We start from the raw sequence: 19,359 nt of genomic DNA, 5'->3' as shown, positions 1-19,359 counted from the left end.
AGCAGGAAGCGCCCGACGAGAAATGGAGCCGGACATGCTTGCGCGATCAGCGATGGACAGCCGGTCGGAGGTAAGTATCACACATAGCGATATCGCTAGCAATATCGCTATAACGTCACAAAATCGGTGACGTTATAGCGATATCGCTAGCGAAATCGCTATGTGTAAAACCCCCTTAAGGATGGGTGATAATTTTCTGAAAGGTGGGGAGCCGACCACTGGGCCCTGCAATGATCGGCAGAACAAGGAAATTTGATCCATGGCAGGAAATTAGGTCCTTGCCACAAAATGGAGCAGCAGGTCATTCATTCTATATGGGGCTGGTGGAAAAAGCGGAGCCCATCCCCACAGGGAATGAATGGAGTGGAGGTCAGACATGCGCACGGTCGCTCCTTTCTAACAGAAACACCTGCTAGAAGGACCTCATTCTGAGGATTGGTGCGGGTCCCTGTGGTCGCACCCCCACCAATCAACAGGTTATCACCTATCAAGTTTTAACCGGACTACACCCTCTACTTCTGGGCATTCTCTAGTGGTGGCTGCAGACAAGTTTTCTTTTAAAGGGGCTATCAAAGCAGTTCTACACCCACCTGGGGATGTTACAAACAATAAAAAGTTACACTAATCACCTATTATTTCACTGATCATTCAGTGTAGACCCTCCAGTGATGATTCCATTTGTTACTTACATGCATGTGACCGCTGCAGCCAATCAGTGGTTATTACTGAGTGGTTATACAAGTACTGCAGCATGTAACCACTGGTGCAGATACATGGCAGCACATATCCATTGGCCAGATCTAGTATGCTATGGTTTCCGGTCATCCATACGTAGGGAAGTCTGACCCATCTATTAGTTACAGTTATTACACTCCCCACACCGTGGAAATAAAGGAGGCTATCAATCATGGCTTGTGGGTGGTGGAAAGTTCCTCGTTGACGTCTCTGAACATTACAGTTAATATACCCAGCATGACCACATAAGGCCGTACAACCATAGCGCTGGAAATTACTCTTACCATTTCTAGTTTTTCTACTTTGAGTCGGACATCAGAGTTCAGAGAAATCATCTTTCGTCGGCTGTGTCCCTGATGTAGAACTAGAAATAAAACACCGGGGTGTGCGTTACTTACTGACGTCACATGGTGAACGCAAAAAGGCAGAAACCAGGCTACAATTCGCTGTACAAATTATTTAACCCCTCCAAGATCAGACAATATTTAGTTTTGGGAGTTTGCTTTTTTCCTCCCTTTTTTCCAACGGACGCAATTTTTTTTATTTTTCCGTTGACATGACACTTTTTTTTTTTAGCAGACGAATTGTTGTTTTGAATGACACTATCCATTTTTAACATTCAATGCATTGGAAAATCGAAAAACAAAATCCAAGAGAGGTGAAATTGTAAAAAAAAAAATTTTGGGGGTAGGTTGTATTTTATGGTGTTCATTCTGTGCTGAAAATAACTCAGGTCAGTACGATTATGGTGATGCCAAACTTGTATAGGTTTTAGTTTTTTTCATTTAAATAGGGAGAAAAAAAAATCAGAAGTTGTAAAAACAACTTTTTGGTTTGTTTCAAGATTTTTTGAGACTCGTAGCATTTTTATTCTTCCGTCGGCTGAGCTGTGTGAGGGCTGGTTTGTCTTTATTTCTTTTTTTAAGGATAGAAAAATAATCCGATTTGTGCAGCGTCGGTAAATAACAACATATGTTTATTATAACTGCATTAATAAAGTTTCACCATGTACCCATGAAATAATTAGAAGCCTGCTGACAGCTTTCAAGAACTGTACGTGCTCTTGTTCATTTATATTTTATTTTCACTTCTTACTTTTTTTTAGAGAGATAAGAAAGAAAAATGTAGATCTGTTGTTTAGATTATTTTTCTCATTATAGCGTTTACCAGGTTAATTCATTCTATATTTTAGAAGATCAGACTTTTGTGGTTGCAGCAATACCATAAACATTTATATTTTAATTTATTTCATTTCTTTGAGAGGAGAAAAGGATGGTCATTTTAATTTTTATGCTTGTATATATTATATATATATATATATATATATATATATACACATACAGTGGGGCAAAAAAGTATTTAGTCAGTCAGCAATAGTGCAAGTTCCACCACTTAAAAAGATGAGAGGCGTCTGTAATTTACATCATAGGTAGACCTCAACTATGGGAGACAAACTGAGAAAAAAAAAATCCAGAAAATCACATTGTTTCTTTTTCATTTTATTTGCATATTATGGTGGAAAATAAGTATTTGGTCAGAAACAAGCAATCAAGATTTCTGGCTCTCACAGACCTGTAACTTCTTCTTTAAGAGTCTCCTCTTTCCTCCACTCATTACCTGTAGTAATGGCACCTGTTTAAACTTGTTATCAGTATAAAAAGACACCTGTGCACACCCTCAAACAGTCTGACTCCAAACTCCACTATGGTGAAGACCAAAGAGCTGTCAAAGGACACCAGAAACAAAATTGTAGCCCTGCACCAGGCTGGGAAGACTGAATCTGCAATAGCCAACCAGCTTGGAGTGAAGAAATCAACTGTGGGAGCAATGATTAGAAAATGGAAGACATACAAGACCACTGATAATCTCCCTCGATCTGGTGCTCCACGCAAAATCCCACCCCGTGGGGTCAGAATGATCACAAGAACGGTGAGCAAAAATCCCAGAACCACGCGGGGGGACCTAGTGAATGAACTGCAGAGAGCTGGGACCAATGTAACAAGGCCTACCATAAGTAACACACTACGCCACCATGGACTCAGATCCTGCAGTGCCAGACGTGTCCCACTGCTTAAGCCTGTACATGTCCGGGCCCGTCTGAAGTTTGCTAGAGAGCATTTGGATGATCCAGAGGAGTTTTGGGAGAATGTCCTATGGTCTGATGAAACCAAACTGGAACTGTTTGGTAGAAACACAACTTGTCGTGTTTGGAGGAAAAAGAATACTGAGTTGCATCCATCAAACACCATACCTACTGTAAAGCATGGTGGTGGAAACATCATGCTTTGGGGCTGTTTCTCTGCAAAGGGGCCAGGACGACTGATCCGGGTACATGAAAGAATGAATGGGGACATGTATCGTGAGATTTTGAGTGCAAACCTCCTTCCATCAGCAAGGGCATTGAAGATGAAACGTGGCTGGGTCTTTCAACATGACAATGATCCAAAGCACACCGCCAGGGCAACGAAGGAGTGGCTTCGTAAGAAGCATTTCAAGGTCCTGGAGTGGCCTAGCCAGTCTCCAGATCTCAACCCTATAGAAAACCTTTGGAGGGAGTTGAAAGTCCGTGTTGCCAAGCGAAAAGCCAAAAACATCACTGCTCTAGAGGAGATCTGTATGGAGGAATGGGCCAACATACCAACAACAGTGTGTGGCAACCTTGTGAAGACTTACAGAAAACGTATGACCTCTGTCATTGCCAACAAAGGATATATCACAAAGTATTGAGATGAAATTTTGTTTCTGACCAAATACTTATTTTCCACCATAATATGCAAATAAAATGAAAAAAAAACAGACAATGTGATTTTCTGGATTTTTTTTTCTCAGTTTGTCTCCCATAGTTGAGGTCTACCTATGATGTAAATTACAGACGCCTCTCATCTTTTTAAGTGGTGGAACTTGCACTATTGCTGACTGACTAAATACTTTTTTGCCCCACTGTATATATATATATATTTTTTTTTTTTTTTTTTTTTAAACTTTTTTTTTCATATTTCACTTTATTTTTTTGCTCCCTTCATGGGACTTGAACCTGTGACTGTTTGATCGCTTATACTATATGCGGCAGTATTGCCGCATATAGTGCAAATATTGGTCTCCAAAGGAGCTCAGTCTGTGCATGAGCTTCACAGGAGTACCGCAATGGCAGTGACAGGGATCTTCAGCAGGACTCTGGCTGCCATGGTAACACATCAGGCACCAATGGGAGTTAGTGCACGCTCCAATCAAAAGATGATATGAGATTAACAGCAGCACTTAAATGGTTAACAGCAGTGATAGGAGCTCAGCTCCAGTTACACCTTATGAGCTCCCTCCAAAGACAGAAACCCCCCGCAATCAAGTACATGTACCTGATTTTGTCTGAAAGGGCTAAAAGGAATTGTTTGCAGGTCTAGACCTGCAGATCAGTCCCATTTAGGGATGAGCTACATCAGACCATGGGGCGATCCATGGTCTGGTACTGATTTCTGGGGGAAAAAAAATTTTTGAGCTGAAATCTATGGCTTGCTCTAGTTACTTGGAGAATGCTCGAGCAGATCATCCTGTTTTTATCAGACCCCTCAGACACAAAACTGTGCTTGAGGAGCTTATTTTAGGACTATATTTACTGAAACAATGGCATATCTTTGGAATGGTTCTCAAAAAACAATATTTTGCTGTGTATTTTGTAGAGGTAAGTAAAATTCAAGTGTCAGATCATAATAGTGAGAAGACTACCTGATGGAGACTCATCCGACTCACTCCTGTGTAGGGGGGCTGCTGTGCGCTGCTCTTTAATAAAGGCACTCTGACTCTGCTCAGAGAGAAAGGAGAAATTAATAACAAAAATTGAAATTAAAATGGATTAAAGCAAAACAAAGTCATATAAACAATATATGTTTTATTAATAATATCCAGGATTACAAAAATATTACTGGCAAAAATCACACAAGCAGGAGACCATGAGTAGTATTCTTATAACTATGACGTGCTGTCAGCCAGCTTTCCAGAGTTCACAATAGCGAACAGCATTAAGGTAATATGGTGACATACGAAGCCCCTTTTACCTGAGACGATAATTGACAAATAGTGCTTGTAGGAAAGCCCTTTCCCAATTATTGGAGGGTGCAAACATGCCAAAAAGCAAAATTCATGAGGCGAAGGGATTTTTAGGATTACAAAACATTGTTATCGGCAGCACGCCATCCTGTGTAATCAGCTGATGTGCTGCTGATAACATGCAATGTATATGGGCCCCGTTCCACATAGCAACGCACCAGTGATCCCGACAACGATATGACCTTGTCAGGATCGCTGGTGTGTCGCTACATGATCACTGGTGAGCTGCCAAACAGGCACGTCGCTTAGTTACCCGCTGTGTACCTTAGTTACCAGCGCACTGGTGCAGGGAGCTGGTAACCAAGGTACACATCGGGTTTCTAAGCAGCGCACGGCACTTAGAAACCCGATGTGTACCTTGGTTACCAGTGCCAGCTCGCTGATCGCTGGTGTTCCGCCTACCACACGCAGCGATGCGTGCTGGCCAGCGGGAGACCAGTGATCAAAATAATGTGCTGGCCATTCCAGGACGATCAGCGATAACCGGCGGGGGGGGGGGGGGGGGGCTGGGCGGTCACTGATAAGTGTCACACACAGCGATCTCGCTGGTGACATCGCTGTTGCGTCACAAAACTTGTGACTCAGCAATGTGTGACGGCGGCTTATAAGCACAGAATCATCATATTAGTGATCATTCTGTCCCCTACATTGCTCGTCCGCCTATGTAAACCGGACAATAAAAAAGCGAGTAACAACTTGAATATAGTTTATTGGAGCACATTTCTGACCTGCAATGTTGGCGAGACTGGGGGCCGCACTGCTCGCTCCAGACACAGACAGAATCTAACATCTGATTCTATGGGTGGGTTATTCCAGCCTGGGAGGTCAGAAATGTTAGATTAGGAGCGGCTCATCTTCTCATTGAGGAGGCTTACTTTTCTTAATGATCGACTATTCCAGGGATAGGCCATCAAATTCTGACCAGTCTGGATGCTGTTACTAGTAGCAGAGAAAGGAAGTTCTCAGATGATACGGGGTGGGTGGGACTACAGTACCCAGACGCAAATTATCCGAAGCTGTTGAGATCCACGAGCATCTGACAGCGGCAGAACGCCATGGGTAATAGCTGATCGGCGGGGGTGACAAGATAGGTGATAAATGTCTTAAACACTGGAAGTCACACAGATAAGGACCCCCATGGTCACTAAAATGAGGGGGGGGGGGTCACAATCCCCAATTCTTGGGGAAATGGTTGGATCATGCTTAATTCTATTCAATTTGGTGAGGTTGCAGTGCTTAGGACCCCCATGATCACTAGAATGGGGGGGGTCACAATTCCAAATTCTTTCCCATTTCTGTCTGAAATGGAAATGGTTGGAACATGCTTAATTCTGTTCAATTTGTTTTCTGTAGGAAAAGAGATTTTTAGAAATGAGCAGATTTTAGGGGGAGTTTTTATGGATGGCCAAGTCACACACCTCAGGTTACATTACTGGACCACCCATATACTCTGGAATGGAACCTGGGAACTCTAATTCATTTTTTACTTATGTGTCCCCAGTCATGGCCTCCTGTGCACATTCACATCCAAATGAGAAAGCAGATGGGGAAACGGGACTTACGGGGACGTTGGATTTAGAGGGGTTTGGTGTAGGAGACATCTTTGGCGGTAGGCTAGCTTCCCACGCCCCAGTTGATGCAGATAATACAGAGTCGCTGTCGTCTCCGTCAGGTCTGATAAAACAGATATCCCAAATGGAACATTTCCTACAGGGTAAAAAAAACCACATTCACCTACTTCTACACCTGAAAATGGAAACTTTTCCTTACAGTCACTTATATTACAGCGGGCTTCTGCTGGATGGTGCATACGCAGCTCCTGCAAACTCTATGCCCCTTTGCAGAAACACAGACCTAAAAATGGATGCGCCATTACATCCCTTTTTGGCCTGGAGATATAGGAAACCTGTCACATTGAACAAGAAATTTTATAGAGGGTGTTGTGGGAAAATATTCTGTGTGTCATGTCCGCCATGTTTGTCATGTCTGCCATGTCTGTTTTGTCTCAAGAACTCCTGGAGCGATGTGCATGTGCATATCTTGTCTGCTGTCCTGCATGTTCACTAGAGCAGTGTGCACACTCACCTCATGTCTGAGCTGCAGGATGCCTGCGTTTCTGCTCTGCCTTCTGTGATCTTCTCGTCATGTCTAGGATTCCTGATGTGTTCCTGCCTGGATACTGCACTGTCTGGTTCTGCAATCATCTCGTCATGTCTGAAACGTTGATCATGTGACCTTTCCTAGGATCCTGCACTGTCTGGATCTGCAGTCGTCTCGTCATGTCTGGAACTCTGATCATGTGACTGTGCTCTGTTATCCTGTGGATCTGAACCCGGAAGTGGTCCCCTGGTCCTGACCTGGAGGAGGAGGTGCTATGCCCTATATCAGGCCGCCCCTTCCTATGCTCTGGGCCTGAGTATTGTGTGGTGTCGCTGCATGGCTGCTTGGTCTGTGGGGCGCTTCCTCTATTCTGTGCCCTTGCACTCTGCTCTGCTGTGCATCTCTGCACACGCTCCGTGCTCGTATTCTGTCTCTTGTCTTGTGCCATGTCTTGTGTTGTCCTTCGTGCCATGTTCTGTCCCTGCTCTGCTTTGCCTTGTAGTCCTTGTCTGCTTCTGTTCCGTGTCTCTGTCCCTGGCGTGCCTCTCTGCTCGCGCAGGACTTTGCCTCGCCTGTCTCTGGCGTGCCTCTCTGCACGCGCAGGACTCTGCTTCGCCTGTCCCTGGCGTGCCTCTCTGCACGCGCAGGGCTCTGCTTCGCCTGTCCCTGGCGTGCCTCTCTGCACGCGCAGGGCTCTGCTTCGCCTGTCCCTGGCGTGCCTCTCTGCACGCGCAGGGCTCTGCTTCGCCTGTCCCTGGCGTGCCTCTCTGCACGCGCAGGGCTCTGCTTCGCCTGTCCCTGGCGTGCCTCTCTGCACGCGCAGGGCTCTGCTTCGCCTGTCCCTGGCGTGCCTCTCTGCACGCGCAGGACTCTGCCTCGCCTGTCCCTGGCATGCCTCTCTGCACGCGCAGGACTCTGCCTCGCCTGTCCCTGGCGTGCCGCTCTGCACGCGCAGGACTCTGCCTCGCCTGTCCCTGGCGTGCCTCTCTGCACACGCAGGACTCTGCCTAGCCTGTGCTCTGTCTAGTCCCAAGGTCCTTCCTTGGCCCGGCTCTGGGCTTCGGCCTACGCTCCGCTGCTAGACTGTCCCTGTCCCTGGCATGCTCTTTGCATGCGCAGGTTTCTGCCTTGTTCTTTGTATTGTCCCTGATGTTTCGTGCGCCCTTGCACTTTTCGCACTAGGCTTTGCCGTACTGTCTGTACGTGTCTCTGTCCTGTGTCTTTGCCTAGCCCTGCCTCGTGGCTCTGTGCCTCCTTGCACGTGGCTGGTCGTCTGTGCCTGCCTGGTGTGCCTCAGCCGTGCCCCGTCCAGTGCTATAGTGGTCTGGCTGCGTGGCCCCGTGGCGGTGCCGCCTCTAGTCGTGCCCGCCTGCAACTGCCATCGTCAGTACCACCTGCCGGCGCTCCCAGCCGTGGTCTCCGTGCTCCCTTGCACTCACGCTGGTTCTCGCACTGTGCCTTTTCGTGCTACTCTTGCACAACTCTTTGTTAACTTTGCTCTGCACTGATTCCTGTCTTGCCTGGTCCTTGAACCCTGTTCCTAGCGTGCCTCTCTGCACGCGCAGGACTCTGCCTCGCCTGACCCTGGCATGCCCTTTGCACTCTCAGGACTTTGTCTCGTACCTTGGCGTGTCTCTACACACGCACTCTGTCTCGTACCTTGTGCCTTGGCGTGTCTCTACACACACACTCTGTCTTGTACCTTGTGCCTTGGCGTGTCCCCTACACACGCACCTAGCCTTGAACCCTGGCATGTCCCCCTACACACGCACCTAGCCTTGAACCCTGGCGTGTCCCCCTACACACGCACCTAGCCTTGAACCCTGGCGTGTCCCCCTACACACGCACCTAGCCTTGAACCCTGGCGTGTCCCCCTACACACGCACCTAGCCTTGAACCCTGGCGTGTCCCCCTACACACGCACCTAGCCTTGAACCCTGGCGTGTCCCCCTACACACGCACCTAGCCTTGAACCCTGGCGTGTCCCCCTACACACGCACCTAGCCTTGAACCTTGGCGTGTCCCCTACACACGCACCTAGCCTTGGACCTCGGCGTGTTCCCTATCACGCACCATGCCCGGATATCTGTCGTGCCTCCTTGCCTGGAACCTGGTTTGCCTGCCGGATGCCCGGAACCTGCCGATTGCTGCCAGAGATCATGAGCTGGATGACTGCGGCCTGATGCCTTGATGATGTCGATCGTTGCAAGCAGTCCGGAGTCCGATGCCATCGTGCCGTTACCTGTACCTAGGCGTGCCACCTGGCACGTACCATGCTATGGACCTTGGCGTGCCCACGCGCGCACCTTGCACCTTTTGCTTGTTTACACTGTATGTGTTCCTGAGTTATCCTAATGAAGTTACCTTGCACCTACGTCTTGTCTTGCTTCCTGCTCGTCCTTGTCGTCAGACACTCGTCTGGTCCCAGCAGTCGTGGTGGCTCACCCACCTTGGTCTTGCCCCTGACACTCCCTGTATAGGGGGTGGATTCTCACAAGGTAAGCTCGCCCTCGGTGGGTGGGTGCCATGACCCAGAGGGTCCACTCAAAAAATGGGCTCAGCAGGAGCTGAGTCCGTCACACCGTGTAACCTGCATTTAATATCTTTCATTTTCAATATTGGAGTTAGGAGTCCAGTAGGCGGTCTATCAAGTGATTGACAGTTATCGCTGTATTAGACAAACACAGAAGGCTGTCAATCATTGAGTGAGACCGCCCACTGGACGTCTCAGCTCTGGAAAAAATGACATGTCAGTCAATAAGTCACAAGTCATACTGAATAATTCCACACAGAACTATATATCAATCTGTTCAGCTCCTCCTAGTCAGAGTTAAAATGGACAGTGTTTCCATACTGACAGCTGTCAGGAATCTGTGAAAAATGTCTTGCCTCCTTTAAGAGGAGATATCATAAAGACAGATTCATTAAAAATGCTGCAACACAACATCTACTGCTGAACAGCAGATTAGTGGAGCAATTGCAATTTATTTGCTGTTACTAAAGCTATTTCTAGAAAGCAACCAGACTCACAAGCATCCTACCTTAATTTGACTCGATTTAATATGTTTTTTGCCTCCTCGCAGGACACGCCAACCAATGGTTCCTTATTCACAGATACAAGCTGGTCTCCAGCTCTTAATCGTCCATCCTAATTCAAACACAAGACAATGACTGGCAAGCCTCTGCGCGTATCAGAGATAAGTCACACCCATGGCTATCTGGCAGTAGTTTACTCACTTCTTATGGACAGTACATGCACGCTCACATTAGCAGAGCGCCCGTGTGTACAGGGCAGGTCGGAGGGAATTGGCTGAAAGAGCATTTGCTCTACAGCTATCTAAAATGTTCTTTTTACAGTATGAGCAAGACACCAGGCGGTCACGCTACAAATGTCACATACTTCATGGACAGCGTAGCTGCGCGGTATTCAGCGGACACTGACCTTGTGACAGTCTCCTCCAGGGATAACATTCTTAATTTGGATTAAGGGTCCTTCTGTTGTGCTAATGCCACCCACAAGGCTCAGGCCAAGACTGGTTTCTCTCTTAATGGCGATAGTCTGGAGCAAGTCCAAGCTTCAGAGAAAACAACAAGGAACACAACTGATTCAGCAGTATATTATCTATAGACAAATGTTAATAATAAGTAAGTGCCCTGCAGAAAACCTCCTGTGCTACATCCACCCTGCTCCCCAACCTCTAAAAAAGGCAAAAGGAAAGAACTTGTCATGTCACCGTTACATTCGGATGAAATCATAGAATGTTTGAGTTGGAAGGGAGCTCCTGGGCCATCTGGTCCAACTCCCTGCTCAATGCAGGATTCACTAAATCATCCCAGTCAATGTCTGTCCAGCCTGTTTGAAGACTTCCATTGAAGGAGAACTCACCTCCTCATTGATCACCCTCAAGGTCAATTTTTTTTTTTTTCTAATATCTAATCTGGTATTAGCAGGCTGAGTTGTAGTTTTGGCTCAGTGGTTAGCACTGCAGCCTTGCAGCGCTGGAGTCCTGGGTTCAAATCCCACCAAGGACAACATCTGCAAGGAGTTTGTATGTTCTCCCTGTGTTTGCGTTGGTTTCCCCCGGGTTCTCCGGTTTCCTCCCACACTCCAAAGACATACTGATAGTAAATGTAGATTGATGACGTATGTAAAGGGTTGTTGAAATAATGGCGCTAAATAAGTAAAATAAATACAATGTCCTTAACGTTTGATATTGCATTTTGGGAACACTATGTTGACAAAAACAAACTATGGGATTTTCACTTTTTTTTTCTTAGCAGCATTTGCCTTATAGGTGAAATAATTTTATATTTTCATAGAGTGGGTATTGCCACATCTGCAAAAATACAATCTGTCATACATGTATTTTTATATCCACATTTTCAAAGACAGAAAAGGGGTGATTTCGAACTTTTGTTTTCTTTTTTTATGTATTTTTAAATCTTTTTACAACCATTTAGGAACAGACTCCTTACTGGGATTGCGCCACTTAAATGCCGCAGCCAAAGCACAAGCCTTAGCAAGGGTCAATCAATGGAAACATTTTAAAAATGTTTTTGGTCTGAGAAAATGGAGACACAAAAAAAAAAGCTTTTACAATTAGAATTGTGTAAGTCACTGAAATAATGTGGCAATCCCGAATGTACACTTACATATTTTTTATTTTCCCTGCTAAGAGGGCAACCCCTAATGGCACCACATCCTGAAAAGCCCTTGTGAAAAAACACACATTAAGGCAGGGGTGGACAACATGTTTTTGATCCAAGGGCCATATTACCGTACTAAATGAATTCCAAGGGCCGCAAATTTTTTTTAAAGGGTAGTCTCATGAATACATCACCAGAACCACCGTGAGTACATTAGTACATCACCAGAACCAAATTTTTAGTATTTGAGGATTTGGAGAGTTTCTGCTCCAAAATAAAATCAGTGTGAACACACGCTAACTTAAACTGTAACTGAGTTTTTCAGAGCAGAAACTCACCAAATCCTCCTCATAATCTCTATAGGTTTTGACACTTTTTAAAGTTTAACATAGCCATGAAACATGTTATTAATGGCTATGTGTGTGCAAGACCCAAACCACTGTCAGCATATGAATAGAGCGACTGTGTTCTGCTCCTGAGATCGGGGATCAAGTGATACACAATAGGAGTACTATTCCCCACACTCAGTTATTTTGTTTGTACTGTATTACTAGGTAATATAAAGAATATGGGCAAACTGCAATATCTCTTTTATAGTAAATAAGAGGGATTTACCAATATAAAGTTAAGTGGTAGAAGTGTACCTGCAATAAAAATTACAGACCTCTCCATTCTTTGCGGGTGTGACATTTTGCAAAATCATCAGTGCATCAAATACTTATTTTCCCCATTGTTAGTGAATTGAGCTCTTTGAATAGGGACGCTTTGTTTGGGGGATCTGGATCTCTGGATGTTTTGATGTATAGAAACAGTGCAATAATAACAGAGCAATAGATTTGTTATAGGGACTTAGGTATAGAACATTGGGATAGCTATTTGCCCAAGCATCACATAAAGGGATATAGATTACAGTTCCTATATATGGTGAAAAGACTTTCTACAGTAGAAAGGCATTGACATTTTAATCGGTTTAATAAAAGTTATACTTTATAAAATATTTAGTCCACGTCAATCAGTGATAAACAGGTAATCTCTTACCTTATGTCAATGACCTTCGCCATGACAAAACTTGTGTACTGGACCTGATTTGACAAAAAAAAAAAAAAAAATCATTTATACTGTAACATACACTACAACACACCAAGAAGGAAAAGTTGTGGAATTATGAAAATCACAGAATGGATAAATATGGTAATGGTATGGAAATGATGGGAAAAAAATGGAGACAAAATTTTCAAAACATCTCGATTTATTCATTATCTAGTCTGATTATCTTATGCAAAAATCCCTGCATTTAACCTCACTGATAGCAGCCAAGGTGTGTAGCAGCCAATGTTTTGCCACACTGAATGCACTCGGGCAAATCATCAAGATCCGCTGCTGGCAGCTTCCTTTGTAATAACTGTGTAATAATGTCTCAGATGTGCTGGATGGTAAACAATTCTGGAATATGATCAGTGTGAGGTTCTCTTATGAAAACCTTATCACGTGAGCTCTCGTCACCGCTATCAAAGACTGTTATGGTGAAGAAAAAGATGGCAATACATGATGAAATAGAGATATGTCCTCTTTAGGAAAGAGTCACACTTTTCTCTTGGGTGCAATGCCACGTAGGCAACGTCATGAAGAGGCCTTCACGAGGGAAGGTCATAACCAGCCTAGTCTTCATTCTAGGCACACAAACAGCTTGACTTGATTGATCTGATTGTGGAATCAGTGTTACGGCCATTTCTCTAAAGTGTCCCAGGATCCGTTTTTCAATAATACAACACCAGGCCGCACTTCACTTGTGCTACAACCAGCAGTCTAAACATGTTACCATGGCCTGTAGTGTCTCCACACTTATCAACCACCAAGCAAATCTGGGACATCATTGGTTGACAATTACAAAGGGAGCTGCCAGCAGCTGATCTTGATGATTTGCATGCCCAAATGTATTTAGTGTGGCAGAACATTTCTCAGACAACCAATAATGGAATAATGGGGGTGTTCGAATTTCAATATGAATTTTCAGTGACCACATGGATGGCAAATTGTTAGCACTAGGAGGTGATTGTGCTGCAGACAAACCATAATTGTTTCGACCACATAAAAATTCTGATCAGTGGATGAACAAGTGTTGGTGGGGTGGAAACTATGGTCTAGATGTGAATGTTATTGCTATACTCCCCTTGTTATCTGACACAATTTTTTTTTTGTGTCCAATTTTTTTAAAGAGGCACATAGCTTATAAATAATCTGGTTAATCTTTGGCTGTCCGTGCTCCAAAACTACTTTTGTGCCATCTCTGGTGTAAGTAGACCAATGGTAGCTCCGTATTATTCAACACCGGACACGTTACTCGCTATTTTTCAAAAGAAATAAAAAAAGTCAGAAATTTAGCTCAAATTTCGCTTTGCCAATTGTGTCTTTTTTTACATCAGAAAACTGGAGTACGTGGTTTAAATGGTGGATTACAAACACAACTGAGTTTGAAGGGGATGAAATTATCTATGAAACGTGCTTTCAAGATACCATACTATATAGAATAAGTGCAGCATGGGAGTTTATAAAATGCAGACGCTGCATGTCCCCATCCTCTAGAAAAGAGCTACACAACATTTTCTGGTCCAAGAGCCACATTGTCATATTGAACCAGTTCCAAGGGCCACAAAATACCTAACTTGGTGAGAGGATCTGGGCCATATATATATATAATATTGTAAGAACATGTGGTATATGTCACATATATACAGTACAGGTTACATGAATCCCACTGATCACGAAAATGAGGAATCACCTTCTTGAATGCTGCTCTCTCTATTGTACTGAGGTCAGCTGCTATTTCACTCCTCCCAAAAAACTACATTGATGAAGGCCTCAGTCATGTATTGTCACTCTTTCACATCATCTGCTCCTTTGTGGAGTGCTACTCTGGGGTCAGGAGACCCCCTATTCTGTCAATATTTGGGAGTTACAGAGATGGGCACATAGTGAACCATAGGTACTTCTGTAGCCACTCTACACTGCACCTCTTCTCTCTGGCCAGGAATATACATATTAGAAGCCACCAGACACAGACAAGCATGACTGTGGTCAGATGGTTGTTGGGGGCTGTACAGACTAACATCGTGGACCACATGTTGTTCAACCCGCACTTAGGCCTCTTTCACATCAGTCAAAATCCGCCAAAAGGACGGATGGCGGGAGAGAGAGAGGGAGAGAGGGAGATTGACTGATTGTAAAAAACTGAAGTGTGAAAGAGGCCTTACTTGAACCTGGCGGACCACACGTAACACGGTACCTAGTACATTGGCAGTTTAATGGGTTTCTATGGAGTCCACATTTGTATACAGGTGCTTGTCACAAAATTAGAATATCATCAAAAAGTTTATTTCTTTCAGTTCTTCAACACAAAAAGTGAATCTCATATTATATGGAGTCATTACAAGTAGAGTGATCTATTTCTAGTGTTTATTTCTGTTAATGTTGATGATTATGGCTTACAGCCAATGAAAGCCCAAAAGTAATCTCAGTAAATTAGAATAATTAACAAAAAAACACCTGCAAAGGCTTCCTAAGCATTTAAAAAGGTCCCTTAGTCTGTTTCAGTAGGCTCCACAATGGAGAAGACTGCTGACTTGACAGATCTCCAGAAGGCAGTCATTGACACACTCCACAAGGAGGGTAAGCCGCAAAAGGTCATTGTTAAAGAAGCTGGCTGTTCACAGAGTGCTGTATCCAAGCATATTAATGGAAAGTTGAGTGGAAGGAAAAAGTGTGGTAGAAAAAGGTGCACAAGCAACCGGGATAACCGCAGCCTTGAAAGGATTGTTAAGAAAAGGCCATTCAAAAATTTGGGGGAGATTCACAAGGAGTGGACTGCTGCTGGAATCATTGTTTCAAGAGCCAACACACAAAGACGTATCCAGGACATGGGCTACAAGTGTCACATTCCTTGTGTCAAGCCACTCATGACCAATAGACGAAGCCAGAAGTCTTACCGGGGCCAAGGAGAAAAAGAACAGGACTGTTGCTCAGTGGTCCAAGGTGCTGATTTCAGATGAAAGAAAATTGCATTTCATTTGGAAATCAAGGTCCCAGAGTCTGGAGGAAGAGCAATCCAAGCTGCTTGAGGTCTAGTGTGAAGTTTCCACAATCAGTGATGGTTTGGGGAGCCATGTCATCAGCTGGTGTAGAGACACTGTGTTTTATCAAGACCAAAGTCCGCTCAGCCGTCTACTAGGAAATTTTAGAGCACTTGAAGCTTCCCTCTGCCGACAAGCTTATTGAAGATGGAAATTTCATTCTCCAGCAAGACTTGGCACCTGTCCACACTGCCAAAAGTACCAATACCTGGTTTACAAACAACAGTATCACTATGCTTGATTGGCCAGCAAACTCGCCTGACCTATTGTCAAGAGGAAGAGGAGAAACACCAGACCCCACAATGCAGACGAGCTGAAGGCTGCTATCATAGCAACCTGGGCTTCCATAACATCTCAGCAGTGCCACAGGCAGATCGCCTCCATGTCACGCCGCATTGATACAGTAATTGATGCAAAAGGAGCCCCGACCAAGTATTGAGTGCATTTACCAAACATACATTTCAGTAGGCCAACATTTCGGATTTTACAATCATTTTTCAAGCTGCTGTTATAAAGTATTCTAATTTACTGAGATAATGGCTTTTGGGTTTTCATTGGCTGTAAGCCATAATCATCAACATTAACAGAAATAAACACAATAGATCACTCTGTGTGTAATGACTCTAAAATAATTTGAGTTTCACTTTTTGTATTGAAGAACTAAAATAAATTAACTTTTTGATGACATTCTAATTTTGTGAGAAGCACCTGTGTATACACAGAGTCATGGCCAAATGTGTTGGCACCCTTGAAATTGTTCCAGAAATTGAAGTATTTCTCCCAGAAAATTATTGCAATTACACAGGTTTTGTTATACATCGTTATTTCCTTTGTGTGTATTGGAACAACACAAAAAAAAAACAGAGAAAAAGGCAAACTGGACATAAGTTGACAGAAAACCCCCAAAATTTGCCAAACAAAACTGTTGGTACCTTTCCAAAATTGTGGGTAAACAACTTTGTTTCAAGCATGTGATGCTCATTCAAACTCACCTGTGGCAAGTAACATGTGTTGGCAATATGAAAATCACACCTGAAACCAGATAAAAAGGGGAGAAGTTAACTCAATCTTTGCATTGCGTGTCTTTGTGTGCCACACTAAGCATGGAGAACAGGAAATGAGAAGAACCAAAACTGCTGAACAATCTTCAGAGATCTTGATTTTCCTTTGCTAATGGTGTGCAACATCATTAAGAAGTTTAATCCATGGCACTGTAGCTAATCTCCCTGGACATGGACAGCAGAGAAAAATTGTTGAAAGATAGCAATGTAGGATAGTTTGGATGGTGAATAAGCAGCCCCTATCAAGTACCAAAGAAATACAAGCTGTCCTGCAGGCCCAGGGTGAAACAGTGTCAGCACAAACTGTCAACATTTGAGTCCCAGGAGGACACAGGGACATAAAAAGCTAGACTGCAGTTTGCCAAAGTGTATATAAGCCAAAATCCTTTTGGGAAAGCGTCTTGTGACAGATGATTTTGATTTGCAGTCTAGTGTCCAGTGTCAGAAAGCTGGGTTTGCATCCTAGTTCACGGCTCACGCGTCAACCAAATATTAAAGAAGTGGTCCACTACTTGGACAGCTTTTTGTCACACCTCTCACTTGGCCCCAATAAAATAAAGCTTACACTCACCTCCCATGCCGGCGCCGTTCCCACGATGCCAGCACTCGTTGTCCCCGGCGCTCTGGTGCTGTTGTTGTGACACTTGATCCCGATGCCCAATCAGCGCCGGCGTCACTGTTTCTGCCTTCGGACAAATCAAATATGAAGAGGAAGTCCGGGCTGCAGATGATCTCTGGCTTCATGTTCAATTTGTCCAAAAGCGGGTACAATTACGCCGGTGCTGATTGGGCACCGGTGTCATGTATCACACAACACCGCACAAGAGCCACGGGGTGAGTGCCGACACCGCAGGAACAAGAGGCGAGTATAGGCTATTATTTTATTGGGGCCAAAACATTTTGATCAAGAAGGGGATGTCTTAGTTGTGGAGGGCGCTAACAATTTTGTGCAGCCAATTTTTGGTGTTTTGTGTGAAATTATGTCCTTTTTTGTGTTATTCCAATGTACAGAAAAGGAACAAATGTGTGTATAACAAAATATGCGTAATTGAAATAATTTCCTGGAGGAAATACTTCTTTTCCTGTAACAATTTCAAGGGTGCCAACACTTTCGGCCATGGCTGTAACATATACCGTATTTTTCGGATGATAAGACACACTGTTTCCCCGAAATTGGGAGGGGGGAATGGGGGTGCGTCTTAGAATTCAAATATACCTTACCGTCTGCTGTGGGGCAGGATCTCAGGGTCGCTGCTGGAGGAAGCAAGAGTGGAGCGTTGCTGCAGGCCGGAAGGCTGGGATGAGGGGTTTTTCGGATATGCGATGCAGCAGGTGTTCAGTGGTGCAGGGGCTCTGAAGACATTTTGTGAAAGCCCAGAGCCCCCGCACTTCCATGGTTTACTATGTAGTGGACTCCGGGAGAATGGCTGCCGGGGCAGCGCATGAACAGATTGAGATCTTAGCAGTAAGATCTCAGGAGATGAGATCTCAGCACCAAGATCTCAGGAGATGAGATCTCAGCACCAAGATCTTCATCTGTTCATGCGCTGCCTGTGGCCAGCAGCAACGCTCCACTCTTGCCTCCGCCAGCAGCGACCCTGGGACCCTGCTCCACAGTGGCCTGCACCACTGAACACCTGCAGTGTCGCACATTTGAACACACCCCTTTCTCCCATTCTGGGGTCCGCAGCAGCGACCCTGGGACCCCGCTACACCACAGCCACCACCGCTGGTAAGCAATAAGACGCATGGATTGAAAGAAGCACCACCATTTTATAAAAAAAAGTTTTTTTTTCCTATTTTTATCCTCAAAATTTGGGGTGTGTCTTATAATTCGGAAAATAAACCCACAAACACGGGAGACAAGGGAAAATACAAACTCCTTGGAGATGATGATGGTGGGATTTGAACCCAGGACCCCAGCACTGGTAAACAACAGTGGTAACCACTGAGCCACTGTATACATATATAAAAATTGGAAAACAGGTGCAGCACTAGCAGCAGAAAACAGAAGATATTGGGTGCAAAGCCTTCCAGGCAAAACCAAACCTCGATGGTATCCAAAAGGATAGAGAAAGCACGACAAGGTCAATCTCTATATATAAAATTGAATGTGTGTGTGTGTCACCAACCAATCACGAAGCATCTTTCATTTCACGAGCTGTTTAAAAGAAGCTGAGCTGTGATTGGTTGCTATGAGCAACAGTTTTCTCACTCCACGACAATATCTCAGCAGACAGTGACCGGGTGGGAGAAATCTAGCATCTGCGGGAACATAAGCTCCCAGCCATTCTCTGCCCCCCAGAAAGGAGCAAAGAGCACATGACAGAAATGAATCACTCCTCCCATGGCCATGGCACATCTTCCCTCTTAAAGGGATCCCCGGTATGGAAGTTAGGGCAAATCCACTCTGCACTTTGGTTCTGACCCCAGGCCTCTCTTAAAGGGATCATTGGTATGGAAGTTAGGACCATTCCACTCAGCGTTCTGGTTCTGACCCCGGGCTCTCTTAACCCCTTCATGACCCAGCCTATTTTGACCTTAATGACCGGGCCATTTTTTTGCAATTGTGACCAGTGTCCCTTTAT

The 19,359-nt window shown here is 44.7% G+C and overlaps 1 protein-coding gene across 3 annotated transcripts in view; it reads right to left on the bottom strand.

Annotated features, from left to right (window-relative positions):
- Window positions 1-19,359, bottom strand: part of STXBP4 (syntaxin binding protein 4) — a 74,013-nt gene that overhangs the window by 44,811 nt on the left and 9,843 nt on the right. For 2 of the 3 annotated variants that reach the window (XM_073588172.1, XM_073588173.1), the window contains exons 2-8: window positions 16,703-16,742; window positions 12,622-12,665; window positions 10,379-10,511; window positions 9,978-10,084; window positions 6,399-6,543; window positions 4,456-4,531; window positions 1,020-1,099 (exon numbers count right to left, since the gene is read on the bottom strand). In XM_073588172.1, coding sequence (XP_073444273.1) covers window positions 1,020-1,099; window positions 4,456-4,531; window positions 6,399-6,543; window positions 9,978-10,084; window positions 10,379-10,511; window positions 12,622-12,644 — 564 coding nt within the window. In that variant the 5' untranslated portion in view covers window positions 12,645-12,665; window positions 16,703-16,742. The remainder of the gene's footprint in view (window positions 1-1,019; window positions 1,100-4,455; window positions 4,532-6,398; window positions 6,544-9,977; window positions 10,085-10,378; window positions 10,512-12,621; window positions 12,666-16,702; window positions 16,743-19,359) is intronic. The other variant, XM_073588174.1, reaches the window with a different exon arrangement.

Source organism: Dendrobates tinctorius, unplaced genomic scaffold (genome assembly GCF_039654945.1).
Source record: "Dendrobates tinctorius isolate UK_male_01 unplaced genomic scaffold, ASM3965494v1 ptg000103l, whole genome shotgun sequence".
NCBI lineage: Eukaryota > Metazoa > Chordata > Amphibia > Anura > Dendrobatidae > Dendrobates > Dendrobates tinctorius.
The sequence above is the reverse complement of the archived record's forward strand: the minus strand, read 5'-3'. Positions and strand labels throughout refer to the sequence as shown.